The sequence below is a fragment of the Hermetia illucens genome, chromosome 3, assembly GCF_905115235.1.
Source record: "Hermetia illucens chromosome 3, iHerIll2.2.curated.20191125, whole genome shotgun sequence".
Lineage (NCBI taxonomy): Eukaryota > Metazoa > Arthropoda > Insecta > Diptera > Stratiomyidae > Hermetia > Hermetia illucens.
This window is the reverse complement of record NC_051851.1, coordinates 95,159,565-95,179,496: the sequence shown is the minus strand read 5'-3', so window position 1 is coordinate 95,179,496 and position 19,932 is coordinate 95,159,565. Positions and strand designations below refer to the sequence as shown.

At 40.2% G+C, this 19,932-nt stretch overlaps 2 protein-coding genes across 7 annotated transcripts in view; both read left to right on the top strand.

Moving 5' to 3' along the window:
- Positions 1-4,132, top strand: part of LOC119651224 (DNA-binding protein RFX2) — a 110,873-nt gene extending 106,741 nt beyond the window's left edge. For 5 of the 6 annotated variants that reach the window (XM_038054694.1, XM_038054691.1, XM_038054690.1 and 2 more), the window contains one exon: positions 2,367-2,606. In XM_038054694.1, coding sequence (XP_037910622.1) covers positions 2,367-2,450 — 84 coding nt within the window. In that variant the 3' untranslated portion in view covers positions 2,451-2,606. Of the gene's footprint in view, positions 1-2,366; positions 2,607-3,199 lie in introns of those variants that run through there. The other variant, XM_038054693.1, reaches the window with a different exon arrangement.
- Positions 4,133-10,233: 6,101 nt separating this feature from the next.
- LOC119650739 overlaps positions 10,234-19,932 on the top strand; it is a 16,023-nt gene continuing 6,324 nt past the window's right edge. Inside the window, exon 1 of the mRNA XM_038053808.1 lies at positions 10,234-10,334. The gene's annotated coding sequence lies outside the window, so the exon portion shown is untranslated. The remainder of the gene's footprint in view (positions 10,335-19,932) is intronic.

Sequence of the window (19,932 nt, the reverse complement as noted above, 5' to 3'; positions counted from 1 at the left end):
TGATGACCATGCTAACGCTGCTATGATCACTTGATTCAACCAAATTTCCGGTTCTGATTGATCAAATTGCTACCATGAAAAACAACACAATTTCTCCATATATTTGTTCCTGCGTTCTAAATAGCCTGGCTTTTAGTTATTGGCAACATCTTTTATTTTTAAATACTTATAATTGCAAAATATGGTAATTGGTGGTACTTTGAGCCTAGTTGAAAAGAATGCCTGTGTCTATTGTGGTTTCGCAATTCCATCCAACCTTTCAAGTAAGAGATTGTTATATTTGGCTATTGCGTATTTTGCAAACTGTAAACATTGACTGGACTAGATAGTTTGCTGATAAGCGGTTTAAATACAGTTTGTGTTGGTTTGTAACATTTGTTTTCGCGTTGGTATTGAAACTATTGAATCGTCCGCATTAAAAAATATTTTGGCTCCTTTCAGTTTTCATATTGGATAATATGGATTGACAAAACTTTCGTAACCTTATAGTCGAAGAAGCGACAAACTTCTTCGTGTGCTTTTGAAATGAAAACAAGACGGAATCTACAGTCGTTTGCCTTAACTCTAATCTTATTTTCAGCTTCACCTCAGTTAGGATTTAAGAATATACCTAAAGTCTTTCCTGATTGTCGTAATAGACAAACAAAAAGGTTTAAAATTTGTGGGCTAGCATCCTGGAAATTCTGAAAATCTATTGCTACCGAAACGTTAGCAACCCCTCGATTAGGGACTGACCTTGCAGTTGTTTACAGCTAATTCAACACGAGCTGTCTTCACAATTCGATGGCAGCAGTGAAAAACTTTCTTGCTGCGAAGCAATGAACTGCCATTAGAAATATATCTATTTTCGATGCACATGAAGCTGTTGGACACATTCCAAGTGAAAGTCAAAAGACCTGGTTGAATGGGGAAACGTGGAGGCGGATCGACATCATTGCTTTGATATGGAAAGCAGAAACTGGGACAACAATTTCACTACCATATAACGCATCATGAAAAAATGCGGGTGGCCGTAAGCCTTTCAATGGTCTTGTGACGTACGTTGACGGCCTCTCATCGACGTTGACGAGTAACTGAAAAGGTGGGAAAAGCACCACAAATCCGAATCGTATAACGTCCGATAAAGTTCCAGCTCTTGTGAACCCTCCAGACAGAAGCGGGATTATTTTTGCTTCAATCTGCTCAAATGGTTTAAAGCCGTCGAATTTGGTCATTTCCCCGTAAAACTTTTCCGTGCAGTCTTTTCACTCATTCGTGAATTCCGGCAATTTAAAATATTTTTATATGAGTGGAGGAAGAAGATGATAATTAAGATTTCAAAAGGGCATTTGTGTGCTTCCTACTGTTGAAATGCTCTGCACGACGAGATATTGCAGAGAGCTAATAGCTGTTTTTGAGCGACACTACTCGTTTTCGGTGACGTTCAACATAAATCCTTGGCCTGAGACAGTAGAGGGGTTCAATTGAATATGTCATCTTTCCTCAAACAATTCGCCTACACTGATGACATTTGCTTGCTTTCTCATCGAGTCATGAATCTTAGCCAATCACCTCTGTATTTGGACAAGAAGATAAATACAGGCAAAGATATATAATAACCAAAACTATAGTCCTCAGTCTGACAAGTCATCGCACCTTTCCTATTTGCATTATTGGACAGAACATCAAAGACGTCGAAAAACGTATATATCTAGGTAGCGTTATTACTGCCGAAGGCGACACCAAATTCGGCGTTGCTTGACACCGTAACAGCGCTAAATCCGCTTTCGCTGTTTTGTCTAAATCTCGGAATGCAACTACGTCAACACAAATATGAAGTTAAGACTGTTATGCGCCGATGATCTCTCTATACTATTTTATGGAAGTAGTAAACTGTGATCTTGACTAATACTACCAGCCACAAAGGCAGAACTATCCGAACCACGAAAGTTGACGGGGATTGACCGTACATGTCCGTCAGCCCCCAAATGCACCTCAACTGAAATATCTCGTCAATACGCGCTACTCCAACTTTCAACCTAAAGTTTCTGCCAGCAAATTTTGTATTTTTCAGCATAAAAAGAAGATTTCTAGCATTTAAAGGGTCCTTCACTCCACCTCTGTCTTTTGTAATAGGCCTTTTTTCACCTTTTAAGAAAGCAGCATTTTTACTGTTATCAAAAATTAAATCATTGTTACCCATTTCATTCATTTTATTCCAAGAGAACCATGCATCCCAAAAAGTTGGATATTTCTTCAAACACTCAACACTTGAAAGACATTGCGCAAATCCAAGCAAACTGAAAACTGGAATCGTTCTTCTTGTGCTTTGCCTCTAACTGATTTCTATAAATGATATTTATCCAAGTAAACTTTTCATCTACTAGGACTCTCAGTCAAACTTGGAATTCGTTTATCCTATGGAATTCAACATTAAACCTGAACCAAGCGGCAAAAGAATGAAGAATTGAATTTTAAACCTAATCAAAAACCAACCAAATGCATACAGATAAATACATATATTTATAAATAAGTTAGAGATAGTGAAAATATTGTGCAATTGAGCTTATATAATTATAATGAAACCTACTATCACTATTGCTGTCAATAAATTTTTCTAATCTCGTCATGGTTATATGATTTCTACCTATCGAAGTAATTGTACAGGTTCTGTCTGATCAATTTCGTCTCCGCTCAAAAGGAAGAAATGAAGACAGATCTAAAAGGTAGTAGCTCATTTTAAAGTAAAATCAGTTTCTGATTTTGAGATATATTTGAAAAGACTGATAAACTCCAGCCATCTTCGAATAAATATAAATTATAAATGAGAAAAGCAAGCGCTTCAGATGATTTTATCACAAAACAACCATTATTGTGAATAGTATTTATTAATGACGAAATGGTCGTTCCGCTTGCGGATTTTCGACATAGGAGTTAGCTATATTGATTCAAAACAACATTTACAACCAAATTAACGAACATTTTTATTTTTGACGTCTTCGCATTACATTATAAAAAGACACTGAGGATGCTATGTGACGGAAAACCTCTCAGTTGGGTGTCCGGTTAATTGACATGTGATGAATTTTTGGAAAAAGGAATTTGTTGATTCGTTATGCACCGTTTTTTCTTAGTTTTCTGCACAATTCAGTTTGAGCAACTTGTTTCGACAGGAAATTCATTTATCTCTAAAATCAATTTCATTTTTATATTCATTCAGAGCTTTGACGATTAACTTGGAAATACATCGGCGAAAGGAAATTTTACGTGAATAATTTATTATATTCACATTAATCAAATGGAGTACTGAAATCCTGACATACTTTATCCCAGTAGGGAATACTATATTAAAAAAGAAAGGAAGCCGGACCAAGGATTGACAAACTTAATGAATTTCACGACTTGAGCTTTTGCAATCTTAATTATAAGTACGCACTGATGCCATTACAAGCTACAAATTGTTTAGATGTTTCTCAACTCCACTTGAAAGATTCCCTGAGGTAAAGACTATAGGTTTTCACTTGTTGTTTCAAAATGCAGAAAAATTTCCACTGCACTCCTGAACACTTTCCTAATAACCCCCTAGCGAAATTAATTCCAACATAAATAGTTTCTATTGACACAAACTTACAAAAAATAGTTAAGGAGTGCTCTGCTCCCAAAGAAATATTTAAAAATCGCACTCCGCACTCTTTTTCTTAAAGAAAACTACCATTGCTATAAATTTGCTTGAATAATGACTTCTATTCTGAGAAAAACTAATATATTTATATTTAAACATTCTAGTCTAGTGTACCATCAAATGTCATTAGGAGTAAGAAATATATATGATAATTTTTAAAATATATATAAATAATTACCGCAAAATGGTAAACATATATCGTGGAATATATTTTTATAAAAAGGAGACGAGCAAGAAGCTGAATAGCGAAAGTGACATAAATGTACAAATTAAAGAAAATGTAATGCTGAAAACCAAAAACTAACTATAACTTTGAAAAAGTTTAAATGAAATTGTGGAAAAACATATTTTCGAGTGAAATATAGAAGCAAATCCCATATAGATTTAATTCTTGTCAAAATGTCCATTATTGACGCTGAAAGAAAATACGGCAAAAATTTGATTTGAGACTTTTATTTTTTACCAAATATATGCGTGAAATATATAATTTTGAATGAACATGGATTTTTCTTTATGTTGTAAACAATAAGTGGACAAAAGCCGAACTAGGCTCTCGTAGGAACAAACCAGATTTTTTTGCTGTCCATTTACATACTAATAGCTGATATTTAACAAAATCTTAATGTTTCCGAAAAATGCGTATATTATCCAGTACAAGGAATATTCAAAATACGTATTTTTATAAAAAGTAACTTTTTATGTTTTCGACTTAATTCGACACAATATAAATACATTCATCTCATAGGTTAACTATCTGTTACGTATCCACTGGCAGGAGAGGCTAGTTCTTCCATTTGAGCATACTTACTCATTGTACAGGGACGCTTCGTCATCTAACCTGTCCGGATAGCTCAGTGGTTAGGGCGTTGGGCTGCCGTACGGAGGGACGCAGTTTCAAATCCACTGCACTGGTGGCAGTGGGATTTGCATCGTGACTTACCGTCGGACACCAGTCGACTCAGCTGTGAATGAGTACCTGAGTCAAATCAGGGTAATAATTTCGGGCGAGCGCAATGCTGACCACATTGCCTCCTACAGTGTACCGTTACGCTCTTGAATGAAGTGCTCTAACACACTTCAAGGCCCTGATCCAATATGGATTGTTGCGCCAACGATTATTACTATTATTATCTAACCTGTAAATAGTTTTTTGCGCAATGTAGTTGAATGCATTGTTGTTATACAGTGAAATGGCTGGAAGGGCTGTATCCTGGAAGGATCCTATAAATAATATAAAACTAACTCTTAATTATCCGAAGCATCACCAACGTGATGATGCCGAGATTGTAACATGAAATGCTTTCCATCTTCTCCATGCTTCGTCACTCAGTTTTGAATGAAAACCATAAATCCAAATTTCAGAAAGAGTTTTTCAGCGCCAGTTAGTAGAAAATCGAACACTGAATATGATTCAGTGTGGAGAAATGATGAAGTCGAGTGGTCAATTGAATGGTTAATGTAAGAAAGGATGGACACTTCGGGTAAAAAAGGTTCTGTGTTTTTCTTATGCGAGGAAGTTTCAATATACATTTCCTCATTCGTACATAGAAATTTAAAATATTCCTCCATGTATTACGAAATTCCAATATATATGTACAAAACTCAATATATATGTCCGAAACTCCAATATATATGTTCATATTAATAATAATAATCGTTGGCACAACAATCCATATTGGATCAGGGCCTTGAAGTGTGTTAGAGCACTTCATTCAAGACAGTAATGGTACACTACAGTAGACTGTAGGAGACAATGTGGTCAGCATTGCGCTCGCCCGAGATTATTACCCTGATTTGACTCAGGTACTCATTCACAGCTGAGTCGACTGGTATCCGACGTCAAATCACGATACAAATCCCTCTGCTACCAGCGAGATTTGAACCGCGACCTTCCGTACGACAGCCTTGTGCTCTAACCGCTCAGCTATCCGGACACATATTAAAGGCGTGCTTATTATGCTCATTCCAAACAAACACTGCCCATTATCGTTTGCTGGTCGCAAAACCAAATATCAGTCGAAAGCGTGCATATATGTACATAGCTTCATCTGAATTGAATACCAATTATTATAAAGAACAAGGTAGGTTACATAATATGCGATTAATAAGAAGTGTGCTTGCCTCCGTTTTTAATACAGTTCAAAATTTACTGTCTGAAACTTTCGCACATTTTTTTTTCAAATCATCCGTCCCACTTACCAACTGCTGGCTACTTTTTAGTTCTGGGCTCCGTAAACTCACTCTTCTATCTGGAACACATTTTCTGTGGAATTCAAGTCAGGACAGTTGCTTGGCCAATTTGCGCAAATATACAGAATGCCAGAACATATAAGGGGCCAATATAGACTCGGATCACTATCTCGTTGATATGGTGCTCCGAGCACGAATGACAACACTACATAGAATCCCTTCTGGCAATCAGGTGAGAGTTAACACTGAAGCCATGCACAACACATCCCTCCGCAACACCTATAAGGGCGAAATGGATGCCACATTAACCGCAGTCGACAGAGATCCTGGAGATGAAGCATCAGCAAATGATCTTCACAATCACCTGAAGAACGTTATCATAAATATGAACAAAAACCTATTTGGCCCCAGCCGCAAAAAGAGTTGGAACGGCAGGTTTGACGATGAATGTAAGCTAGCAGCGTAGCGGAAGAATGCCGCATACCGAGTAATGTTGCATTCTCAAAGACTCAATTTGAATGCGAATTCCATCAATAGCAGTTGGATATCTCCGAGTTAACGATGTAAAAAGGTAACACTATAGTGAGCACTGCACTTCCTAATGTGAAACTACACTGGTATGCTTGTGTGTTTCCCGGAAGTAGACCTGAAATCTCTTACGGATTAATGCCGACGCCATCCGCCAGGTTCCACCTCTTTGCATGTTAACCCACGGTATACACGATGCCAACTGCGAGATTCCAGTCCATACTGAGAACTCAACAGTGTACGAAGGCACGGTAACTTTACTTGTGTTGCTTGCATCCTCGTTCACGGAAGGAGAGTCAGAGAGCTCCGGTCCTCCATATTTAACACCAATGCCAACCGGGAAGCAAAGAAAGCAGTTGCTGTGACCCGAGCGAACCATTACAAAAATCTTTACGATAAACTGGACACTCGGTATGGCGGGAGAGATCTGTATCGACTTCCTAAAAGCCGTAATGAACGTACACAGGATATCGAAAACTTCTGTAGCGTTAACGACAAGAACGGTACTTTGCTTATCAACCGTCGAGCCGCAACGAATAGATGGCGAGAATACTTCGAACAGATTTCAACTGAAGAATTTGCTCGTCCTCCACTTCCACAATTTTTGCCGATTTTTGGAGCAGTTCCAACTATCAGCGCAACTGGGTGTTCAGAGGTGGCGGCGAGGAAGATGGGGCGGCAGCCCTATCGGCCAAACCAAAACCAAGTGGTCGAGGAGAACCTCCATAGTGGTGGCACCGGGAGACTTTGTACTCACTTTGGTTTGCCGGCCGTGATGCAGTAGGCGAATGCTCCAAAGGCCTAATCAGGGCGATCAGACCCGAGTCTGCACGGGGACTCATCTGAAGTGGCAAATTCTTCACGAAACCTTACCAGGGGTATACTGGTACCATGAGAACCGGGAAAGCCCCTGGACCCACATACTTCGGGTGAACTCCTGTTGTATGTGAGGACAGCTCGGTTATTTGCGGTTGGCCCCCCTAGTGGAAGTTTCATGGTGGTTGTGGTTGTGCTCAAGCGAGAAGAGACCTTCGGGCCTCGAAGTGGTGTTGCGTATCAACACGGGTGCCGTACTCCTTAGTTCGGTAGAGATTTAGGTAATTCTTGCATCCACCAGTATGAATGCTAAGCCATGCACTTGGTATAGACTGGTACCGTTGTTGCTTGTCTCAGCGGGGCTCTGATTGTGGTCACAAAATCAATCCGTGTCTTAAGAGAACTGTAGGATTAAGTCTCACGACAGGTGCCTACGTTAAACACCAAAGACGTAACTGTCAGTGCAACTGAAGTCGAGGAGGCACTAAAACGAATGAAATCGGGGAAAGCCACAGGACCTGACGACGTCGCATCTGAGCTCTGGAAAGCGAAGAGCTGGGACCCAGTGGCTCAGTGAATTCTTTAATCGGGTTATTCAGGAAAAAAGAACACCATCTCACTAGCATGAAAGTACCACTGTTCCAATATGGAAAAAGAAAGATAGTCCAGCAGAATGTTCAAATTATCGTCCGATCCGATTACTTTCCCATTTTTGAACGCATTCTTGACAACCGTATTCGCGAAATCGTTGAAATAACCGTGAATCAAGCCGGATTTGTCAAAAACTGCGGAACTACTGACGCAATACACGCTGCGCCGTTACTCATGGATAAACACCGTGAGAAGCATCGCCATCTTTACATTGCCTTTCTGGATCTAGAGGAAGCGTTTGACCGTGTGCCGCACGAACTCATCTGGTATGCTTTACGACAACACTTCGTGCCAAAAGAACTCGTGCGCTGGGTTCAATTGCTCTACCACGATCCGAAACGTAAAGTTCGAAGTATGGCGGGTGTATCAAAACCGCCTCATGTCTCTGTTGGTGTTCATCAAGGAAGCGCCCTCTCACCACTCCTCTTTGTTCTTGTTATGAACACTGTCACACGAGATATCCAACGTCCTGCGCCCTACGCACTGCTTTATGCAGATGATGTTTTCCTAGCATCTGATAGCAAAAATGATCTCGAGCAACTTGTTCAAAAATGGAATGATCGCCTCATACAACACGGTCTCAGACTGAATTTAAACAAAACTGAATTTTTGACGACCGATCCCCATGAAACAGGCACAATCACTGTCAGCGGCAGTGATCTGCCCAGAACTGAGCGATTTAAATACCTCGGGTCAACGCTATCAGCCAATGGAGAACTGCATTATGAAATTGCTTCACGCATTAACGAAACCTGGATGAAGTGGCATTCCACAACTGGTGTTCTTTGTGATCGACGTATTAGCAAACATCTTAAATCTAAAATTTACCAATGTCGTCCGTCCTGTCGCTCTCTATGGTTCTGAGTGTTGGCCAACTATAAAAGACAATGAACGGCGTATTGCGGTAATGGAGCCGAAGATATTGCATTGGCAGGCCAAAACAACAGTGGCTTGATACGCTGGATGGGTATTTAAAAGCCTCAAGATTGCACCCAGATCAGGCATTCGATAGAGCCAAATGGCGAAACCGATCAAAAGCCGACCCCGCTTGTGAACGGGAAAAAGGCTGAAGAAAAAGAAGAAGAATTCGACTGGCATCCAGCAGTAGGAAAGCTATCGTAATGAATAGTTAACTCACGAATAACAGCTAGTTAAAAGGACGGCTCTGCTCTGGACGATTAAAACAAATCATATTGTTATACATTCATTATTTTATTAGAACCTAAATAGCAACTGACACCATTTACATTGTAGCAATGAGGGTCAATGTCTATATAAATCTTTGATCCAACTTTAAGCTTATCATTATCTGCTGCAAAAACTAAAATCTCTTTATTATGCTCGTCGCGTATTGTCACCATCTTCCTTCCATACGAATTCGAAATATGTTTAATTCTCGCAAGAACCCCGTCTGGGTATAATTGCGAACGTCGTGCGTGGTACCAAAATGCAAAGTCTGACTTCTGCCGATTGACTACCCTCCGCAACTTCTCCACATAGCCCCCTTTCCGACACTGGACCTTTCTGGCCCCGTCTCGGATATGACTATGGTTTATTGCAGATCGTGTATCTTTGGCAGGTGATTGAATCTTTTGATGGCTGTTATTAAGCTTAGCTGGGCTGCATGGATGGTCCTGTGACTGTCCGCTGCTCTGGGTTTGGATGAAAAATTGTTCCGATGAATTCTCGTCGTTTTCATTTCCATCAGAATCGCTGGCTGCTATACTTCGCTCTAATACTAATTTCTCGCTTTGCGCTTCCCGCAATGTGAGCTCCAAAGGATTCCAGTTAGACTTTCTGGCTTCATTTCGTTGTTTCCTCGGCGTCTGATGTTGAATTGGTTGAACTTCATCTGTGTCGTTTCTCTTGTTATACTCGGCGAATGGGGTCCTACGAACTCCGCAATTCTGTTTGGAATTCGGACTTTTACATGTTATCAATGGTAAAATAGCTTTCGATGTTTGATTCAAGCACCCATTGCAATAATCATCATAGTCCGGGTCGTACTCTATGCTCTCATCACTATCTGCACTATTGACGGCATTAACATCAGGCAGCGGTGCGCTCAGCCTTGGCCTTTTTGCCTTTGATACTGGAAAGCTTGTTCTATGAGTGCCCGATTTCCTCTTCGGGGTTTGGGTATTTTTCAACACTCTACACTGCGAGAAAGTAGTTTTCAAACTACTCCAGGACATAACTAGCGCGGGAAAAAATATAAACAATCTTCAAAACAATATTGACAGGACTGACAGTATTATGACGTTGGGTCCTCTGCACTAACTATATCTCTATCTATCTATCTACTCTATCCTCCTAAATCATTTTTTGCACATTTTGAGAAACTCTGATGGGTCTTCACCATATCCACCTCGCACATGGGTTTGTTATGACAACTCACCGAGAGCAGTCAAACAGTTCTGAATGGAACTTCCATTGCTTCCGATGAAATGTACGCGAATGTTCACTTTTAATTCTTCTGCTCTGTAAGGTAAGAGAAAATTTGATTGGTGTATAAAATCATCATAAATAATATCTTTTGGACTGTGTCAACGGCGTGTGAATGGTAGTATTTTAACCCTGCAATGTCAGGCGTTTTCCTGTAGAGAGGATTTAATTTCGATTTTGTGCTTCGTTACTGGAGTCAAATATGTAGTCATTTCGGCTGGTTGTATTAGGTATATTTACCCGTGCGAATGTTTTATATATCTCTCCCTAAGATTTTCTGACAGCCCGATAAAGGCAAAGATAAAACTTAAAACAAGTAATTTTTTAAGTTGCATGTACATGCAACTCGTGCCCCTTTCATCTATACTTTAGTGCATTGATGGAAAAGATAATTCCGTTCTGTTAAGAGTGGCAATCCGTATCGGCATGTTATGGTCATTTGTCATTTCATCCACGGAAGATTGAGCTTTACGAAATATAGTGCCGTTGAGAATCATGACGAGTACTCCTTCCAGCGCCTTATCTGCTCATCATCGTGCTACAACCACTTACAAGTGCTTTCGTAATGCGGTATACGGTTGCAAAACCGCTGCTATTTGCGATAGCTTCTACACACCAAGTTGGAAAGTAATGGGACTCCAGCGCGCCGCACTTACCACCGTTCGTAACGAACGATAAAGCTCTCAGCTCCTTACGATCATTGACCCGCCTCCACGTTTCTACAATCAGCTAGATCTTTTGGGGTGTAGCCGACAACTTCACTGGCACCAGTTACTAGATCCTCTTGTGGCGCTGCAAAACGGCAGTCGGATCGCAGAAACGATACATACTTAATTTGAGTACCCAACATTCTGTTCCACTGAGGAGATACAGTCGTGATGCGCAAACGAAGGTAAGAGACTATCAGATGGTGGTCGCTTTCCAGTTCGATTTCAGAACCTCTTTGTTACTCACATTTAGAAAACAACTCCTAGATTTTCTGTTGATCACAAAGTGGTCAATCTGATTGCTCGTACATAAAATCCACAACCTCTCAGTGTTTTTGTTGTGATTACGAAGACCATCCCTCCTCATCGTTGTTCTTTTGTTACTAACTCTTATTCCCAGATTCAGATGTTCAGAGAAACCATAGTTGACAAACTCATTCGCCATTTCTCTTGGTGAGTTTCGCATAATGCCGATATTAATGTCTGCAATCATTACTTGGTTCTCTATATTTCGTTTAGCAGTTAGGAAATTCATATAATACACAATAACTAGGAATTCCACTGAATGAATTTACAAGCTGGAAAATATTCGCACTGGGTAATCTGTAAATCCCCGTAATATCCAGCTTAAGTGGTTGCTGAAAGTTATTTCCAAATCAAGTTAGGTTTGCATTTATTTACCTTTGTTCTTGCATTGAAAGTTCTGTAATCTTCCACCTTCCACGCAGGTTTCCGATAGGACCTTGTATTATATAAAAGTAGAAATTCATCAAAATTTGTTGATATGCTGGGAATAATATTTCGATAGCCCTGCTCACAGCATAAGATATCCGCGTACACGTTTTTATGTTATGATCAGCCATTAAATTATGATACGTGTTTTGCAAAGCTTTATATATTAAATAATATATGAAAGCTAAACTAGTTTCCTAAGATTAATTAAGAGGGCCTTTTCATTCTCCGATTTTCCCGCATTTATTCTTTTGTTTCTAAACCATTTAAATTTGAAATTGTTCGCTTTTAGAACAGTCTTGGCTTTTTTCAGAAGCGCGACTGTATCTGGTGGCCAATGGTGCGGAAGGAATATGATTCCCTCCCTATTGCAGCTTTCCACTTTGATTTCTGTGTCGGCGCGTTGGAGTACAACTGTCTTCTAGGGATTCATGTGATTTTCCTTTGTTGCCTTTTTATCGGTTTTAGTGCGATTGTACTTGACGCTCTGGTATCTCGAATCCAACCGCTAAGGCAATCCGTTTTACTACCTGTTCAATGTTTTCGTTAGAGGATTCCGCCATGTAGCGAATCTAGCTGACTGGAAAGCTCGTGGACTTCAAAGTGCAGAACAACTTTTTTCACGTTTAATGTTATTTACTTTCTTCACTGTCTTATTCACCCTGACGAAGAAATTGTTCAACTTATTAGAAATGGACTGTATTGATCGTTCTAGATTATCTTTTTGCCAGACGCTTGATCGAGGATATTCTTGAAGTCGCGTCGGGATCTTTAGCTTCTTTCGAGAGTATCTCCAGTGTATCCTTGTTCTTTTTTTCAATAAATTCTGTGGAGATCCTCAACCATATCAGATTACCCGTAAGGAAGTTGGGCCCTCGGCAACTTGCACATATCACACTTCCAATTGTCAAGCTTTCTATCAAGTTTTCTTGGGTTCGCAAATTGGAACATTTGAAATGGAAGAAATTTTTACAGATTGAACATGTTATAATATCCCTATGATTCACAAAACCTTCCTTGCATAAAAAACACTTCTTCGATATTTTACTAATTTTAGTTTCTTTGCTCACTTCTACACGTTCGTATTCGTGGAAAGCTAAACTCGAACTCTCCAGCTAACACCGCTGGAATTCTCACTTAAAATGGAGAAAGCCAATATTCTAGAGGTCGTCGATACTATTGCCTAAGAGCGTGCACTCATTCCAAAAACCAATTGTTTTCGATAGCTAAAAATCATAGCCATGAAGTCAGTCCCTACCCGAAATTTGCAGATTGATAGCCCATAAATTTCAATTCCTTTTAGTCGCCTTTTATGGCAAGCAGCGAACTTTGGGTGTATAAACCCTAATACATAAGGCAGAAAGGAAGTATATTAATGCGCTGGTAGAGGAAAGAGGAGCTGCCGGCAATAACCGCGTCTCGAAAAAACTTGCAGGCGACCGTAAATCCTTCAATCGTCTGGTTAGGAAGTTCTTAGCTGCTGAAGAAGCATTTCATGACAGTTCTCAATTGTATAGCTTCTGGTTAAATTCCATCTCTTTCAGTCAGACTGACGATAAATACCAACAAAACTGAAGTTCTCAAACTCGGGGTTCAATTTGAGTTTCCATTTTTTTCTCAGTAGATCGATGGATCGGTAGAATATAGTTTCTTAATAATTGTACCATTTTCCCAAGTTTTAAAAGAACTTTAACGGCGAAAATCGTTTACAAAGTGTGAAAATCTGAACATCTCTAAAAACGCTCCGGCAACAATCAAGAACGGCTGAACAAATTCGACCACATTTTCGACAGAGTAGTCACAGTTACGACCCGAGTTCGGGGCGAATTTGATCCTCCCTAATGTTGCTTTTGAACGTTGTAATACCTACGGGCTTCAGACGAATATAGGCTTCTACTCAACTAATCTTAAATTTTGCAAATGTGACGTCACGGCCATATTGTTGAAATCGTTTTGTGAATTGGGATTTGATTTTGAAAATCGTTCCTTGGAATCGAGATGTTAACATACTTTCGAAATTAAAAAAGACATATTAGAAATTATGCAAGCTCTGAAACTCGTTCGAACTGTTAAATTAATTTCATTCTACGGTATTGTATGGCGCAAAGTACAATATCGCACGCTCACAAAAAAAAACTGGGGAAATTGAATTTTTCGGCGTGATAAATACAAAGGCAGTTTGTTGTCAGTTCATTTGTACGTATTCTAATTTACCCTTGGTTTTCCGCAATTTATTTATTCATTTGTCCACTTTGTCTCGATTGGTTTTGAATGTTGAGGTAGGTGTTTTGCGAATGGCACGTTAATTACAGAAAACCAAAAGCACCTTCGTATTCCGAATAACGTGATACGTCATCAAAACGGTGTAAATAAACCTTTCATTCATATTGTACGAGAGATTCTTGAATCACCTTTTAGCTTATGGAGCGACCGCTGTTTGAGTCGGTCGGAAAATGACTTCCTATCGATTTGGATGTTCAGGCTGACCGTAACTAGCAAGTTATCATTGGCGCGGATAACAAGAAAACCCTTCTTTCAAACTTCTTCATGCATCATATCGATCGACCCTCGCCATCAAAAGCAGAAAGAGTTAGTTGTGTATACGATGCCAATCTCAAAATAGGTGTCTAGTTTACCGTAAAAATATTTATAGTGGACTGCTTGATTAACAACGGCCGATTTCTTTGCTTTCATTTGGACATAGTCGTTCCGGAATTAGGTATCACGGTTTGATAAAACGTCTATCGGGTTTATTAACCCTAAGAGTTGCAACGCACGCTTGTAGATCATATTCTTGGTTTGAATCTATGTTGCTCATGATGGTCGCGCCGGACTGGAGCTCTCCTTACGTTGTTTCAGCTGTGATTCATCAACAGAACAGCCTCTACAATGTTGAGGTGCAATGGTTTTGTAGGGCGTCAGTGATGCTGGAAAGAGACAGAGTCTTATAATCTTATCTGGGTCTTATTGTTTCTATGAAATGAAAAGAGCATATTCGTAAACATCAGCAAACTCGACTACGGTCCCCAAATCATCATCATCATAAACGGCACAACAACCGGTATCCAGTTTAGGCCTGCCTTAATAAGGAACTCCCAACACTCCGGTTTTGCGTCGAAATCCACCAATTCGATATCCCTAAAAGCTGTCTGACGTTCTGACCTACACCATCGCTTCATCTCAGGCAGGATCTGCCTGGTCTTCTTTTTCTACCATAGATATTGCCCTTATAGAATTTCCGGGCTAGATCATCCTCAACCATACGAATTAGGTGACCCGTCCACCGCAACCTGTTGGGTCGAATTTTATCCACAACCAGACGGTCGTGATATCGCTCATAGATTTCGTCGTTATGTAGACTACGGAGGATTCTTCTCTCATACGCGGCCAAGAGTTCGCAATTTTTTTTTGTTAAGAACACAGGTTTTCGAGAAATACAGAAGGACTGGCAAGATCATAGTCTTGTACAGTAAGAGCTTTGACCCTATGGTGAGAGAAACAGTTTTTGTAAGCTGAAATTGGCTCTGTTGGCAGCCAACAATCGTGCGCGGATGTCATCGTCATAGTTGCTATCGGTTGTGATTTTCGACCCTAGATAAGAGAAATTTTCAATGCTCTCAAAGTTGTAGTCTCATATCTTCATTGTTTTCGTTTGGCTAGTGCGATTCGATGTTGTTCGGACGTTGCCACCATATAATTCGTCTTGCCTTCATTAATGTCCAGCAGAAGATCTTGCACCGCCTGTTCCATTTGGATGAAGGTAGACTGTACATCTCAGGTTGTTCTTCCCAAAAATGTGAATATCGTCAGCGTAGGCCAGTAGTTGGATGGACTTGAAGAGGATTGTGCCTCTCGCATTTACATCGGCATCGCGAATCACTTTCTCCAGGACCAGGTTAAAAAGGACGCATGATATGGCATCGCCTTCTCTTAGACCGTTGTTAATGTTGAATAGTCTCCGATCGAGAGTAATCGTGCTGCTTTAGCTGGCCTCGCACAGTGGTCAGGGTCAGCAGAATTGCCTGGAGTGAAGCCTCTTTGGGCCAATGATGTTCTGGGCGTATGGGGCTATCCGGCCTAGCAAGATAGCGGAGAATACCTTATAAATGGTACTCAGCAACGTGATATATATTTCCCTTTTTATGCATTAGACAGACAATCCCAATTGCCAGTCGTCCGGCATTGTTTCGCTGTCCCATACTCTGGACATCGGTTGCGGTCGCCACATAAGTCTTTTTAAGCATCGGCTCGGGTTTCTTATTTTACTGTTGCTGTATTGGTTACATTACTTCAAACACTCCTGTTTTTCCTGTGCATATTCCACAAAAAAACAGTTTCGGTTGTGGGAAACTCAGCTAATAAAATGCCAGGTGTGATACAACAGCATTAGCTTTTTCCCCCATCTACCATACCAAGTGATCCTTATTTCGATCATTGTTTCGCGTCTTGGTCGTTTCACATCAATTTCAAAGTTAAATCAAATGTTAGCCAAGAAGCTCTCGTCAGCACGAAACTCATGATAATATCATTGAACAGACCTTTTCCGCAATTTTTTCGAGATTGGTGCAACCTGATATCGGATGTCCTGATTTAGAAGATTAGCATAGCATACTGTATCACTAATCCAACGCGATGCCTTCGTCTCACCACACGGAACCATAGAAAGTAACGCAGACTTGGAACTTTCGTTGATGCGTCGATTGAGAACGCGCGAGTTCATCTAAGTGTCGGTGACACGCGCAGCCATTTCATAGCACAGTTCACAAAGGCTGAGAGCATTGATATGAGACATTTAAATCACTTAATTCAGAGGGGGTTACTAATTAATAACAGTGATCGCGCCTGCTTCATTGGGATCCGCCGTAAAAAACTGTGTTTTCCGATTCAGTCGGAGAACGTGCTGCATGAGAGGATCATTCCCCTTTTGATCAATCGTGGTTTTGGTCAGACGCGCAATGTCTTAATTGCGATTATAATCAAAGAAGTACATATATTTCGAGATTAATAATAATAATCGTTGGCGCAACAATCCATGTTGGATCAGGGCCTCAGAACTCAGGTACTCATTCACAGCTGAGTCGACTGGTATCCGACGTCAAATCACGATACAAATTCCATGCGACCTTCCGTACGACAGCCTTGCGCTCTAACCACTCAGCTATCCGGACACATATATTTCGAGATTACACGATTATAATCCATGTAATCGTAATCATGTAATGGTAATCATGAAATCATATAAAACCATCGTAGTTATATCAATTTCGTTTGGGTTTTACGTAGAAGCTTACATACTTCTGGCTTTTTTATGAATCGCAGTGGTTATTTTATGGGTATTTTGGGAGCGGCGTTGCCTTGGAATGCTTATAATTGAAAGTATGTTGAGGCTACTTAATTTTTTCACAATTTGTAGGCTATCTGCGATTCCGTTCGATTTGAAGACTTGTCTTCCAGCGGCGGAAACTCTGTTCGAAAAATACCCACAAAGTCGCTATTGCACTCACTCACTCACTCAGCGCTAACACTTGGTATTGTCGCAGGGCATACAAGATGAGTTTGTGTGGCACACAGTCAAACGCCTTCTCAAGATCCAGGAAAGTAACGAATAAAGAGTTTCTTACGATGCATCTGTATGAGGAAACGCACAAGGTGTATTATGTCAGTGGCTCCGCAGTTCTTAGCGAACCCGATTTGATTCACTATTTAAATCGAAAATGCGGCTGTCAAGAATCCGTTCTAAAATCTGAACACTCCATATTGGAAGAGTTATGCTGCTTTGCCGATCATGGTATTTTAGCGTCCTTCTATCACTGAAATAGGGTGTCGGGTTCCAACTTCTCGCTTTCCGAAGGGTCCTGTTGTAATTGAATTATTCTATTGCTAAAAGTTATAGCTGAGTGGTTAGAGCGCAAGGCCATCGTACGGAAGGTCGCGGTTCAAATCTCGCTGGTGGCAGTGGAATTTGTATCGTAATTTGACGTCGGATACCAGTCGACTCAGCTGTGAATGAGTACCTGAGTCAAATCAGGGTAATAATCTCGGGCGAGCGCAATGCTGACCACATTGTCTCCTACAATATACTGTAGCGTACCGTTACGGTCTTGAATGAAGTGCTCTAACACACTTCAAGGCCCTGATCCAACATGGATTCTTGCGCCAACGATTATTATTATTATTAAAAGTTATATAAAAGAATATACATTTGAAAAAAAAACGGAAATATAGAGCAAGAACGCCTGGACAAATAAATAAGAGCATTTGATTTTTCCTAGAAATGATAGCTACAAAATATTTTTTCTTCACTAGAAAGGCATTGCTGCAGTTAATATCGGGAGTGCCTACAGTTTTGGACCACTTGTTGCATCCTGTTAAGCATAGTGGAAATTAACTTGCTGCAGGTGGGATTGGGATATTTTTCCATTCTTCCTGGACGAAGTTTCAAAAATCCTCCTTATTCCCCGAAATTTTACACGAATACTTGGTTTTTAAAACAGCCAATAAGTTTTCAATTGAATTTAGGGCCGGTGATTGACCAGGTCACTCAATCATTTATATCTTTAAGCCAATTTTTTACCAACTAGGAAATGTGTTTTGGGTCGTTATGTTGTTTCAACACCAAATCAAGGGTATATTTTCACATTCATAACGCGACATGTCAATTTCCAAAATATTTTAATAACAGAGCAAAAGAGCAAGTTAAAATTGAACCCGGCAGTACATAAAATGTTTCGCACCTTCTTCTCTTCTTCAGGTCCTTCCCATGCCAGATGAGCTCTGGTTAGCTTCAACTACTCCTTAAATGATGTGGGCGTAACAAAGGAGCTCTAATAGCGGTTCCTCCGGGTAGATTTCCCGTATGTGCTTGCATCCGAACCATTCTAGAGGATACCAGATCCTTCATTACGGCAGCAATACTTTTAAAAAACATGAAAAGGCCTTTTTTAACGTGTGAAATAATGTGACGATCAGTAGTTTTCGATGCATTTTTGTCTAACCAGTTGGCAGGCAACAGAACACAAAAGAAAGGCTTTTGACATCAATTCTAAGACCCACCTAAAATGCAATTTGTATTTATTATGCAAAATAACTCAACCGAAAATACAAATACAGTGGAATCCCGGTAATTTTCAATTATTAGTTTTTCCGGCTAATTCGTACAGCCCACTTCTCCTTCCTATTCGAAAGGTAGGATTCTGCACCGGATGTTGAGCTCATGGTACCAGTTATACTCAAACATACAGTGCTTTGCAATGCCGCTAGCTTAAAATGAAATCTCCTCTTTTAATCTTAACCTACCGCGCTTCGGATCCATGAGCGAAAATCGACCCAATGATATCAACGTATATTCACATAACTATATAGACTGTGAGAGCTTATTTCATCTTTGCCTCTACATTTTTGCTCCAAAAAAGTTTCCTATATTTCACTTCTTCGGACAGTTGAAGCGTTATTCCTCTCATATCTTGAAGGCAAGCACCATTCAATTTTCCTTTTTTTGTAATTAATACAGCACCTATCCATTAAGCCAATGGCGCTTTATGTACATATTTCTACACAACATTCCGGGATCTCCACCAGCAGCTAGCACAGCCACGTCATCCAAATAAGCATGTCATGTATTGGCAAATTTTGTAATTCACATAGCAATTGTCGATCATACTCCACAGAAGTGGGGACATCCTTTAGTTGCTTCTTTGGTCAGAAAACGATCAATGCCTATTTCCACAAACAGCATTCTCTGCGTTAGCATAGCATAGATCCACTTTAGCCCCCATCCACTTTCAGTTCGGCCTGTCAGTTACACCCGAAGAGTCCGAATTGGACCAGCGGCCGCAACGTGGATGAGATGCAGTAGGTCTGTCAGTTTTGGCTATTCAGGCGGTTGGTGATCGAATGAAAAATGATTTGGCCAACCGTTCAGGTAAGTTTGTTCAGGCTGGGAATGTGAATTTTATGGGCATTTTGATCGTTGGTGAACATTTTTGATAAATGCTGACCCACAAAAATATCTCAAATTCTCGTCTCAATCCCTTCCACGTTCAGAGTTGAAACAATGATATTGTGGCTTGCGGTACGTGGAAGGTGTTTTCAGTTCAACCGGTGGCCGAGTAAATTGGGAGCTCTTTCGGCAGAACTGAACATGGATAGCGGACTTTAAGGGGGAAACCAAATTAGGAGGTTTTCAGAATCGATTTTTCTGTT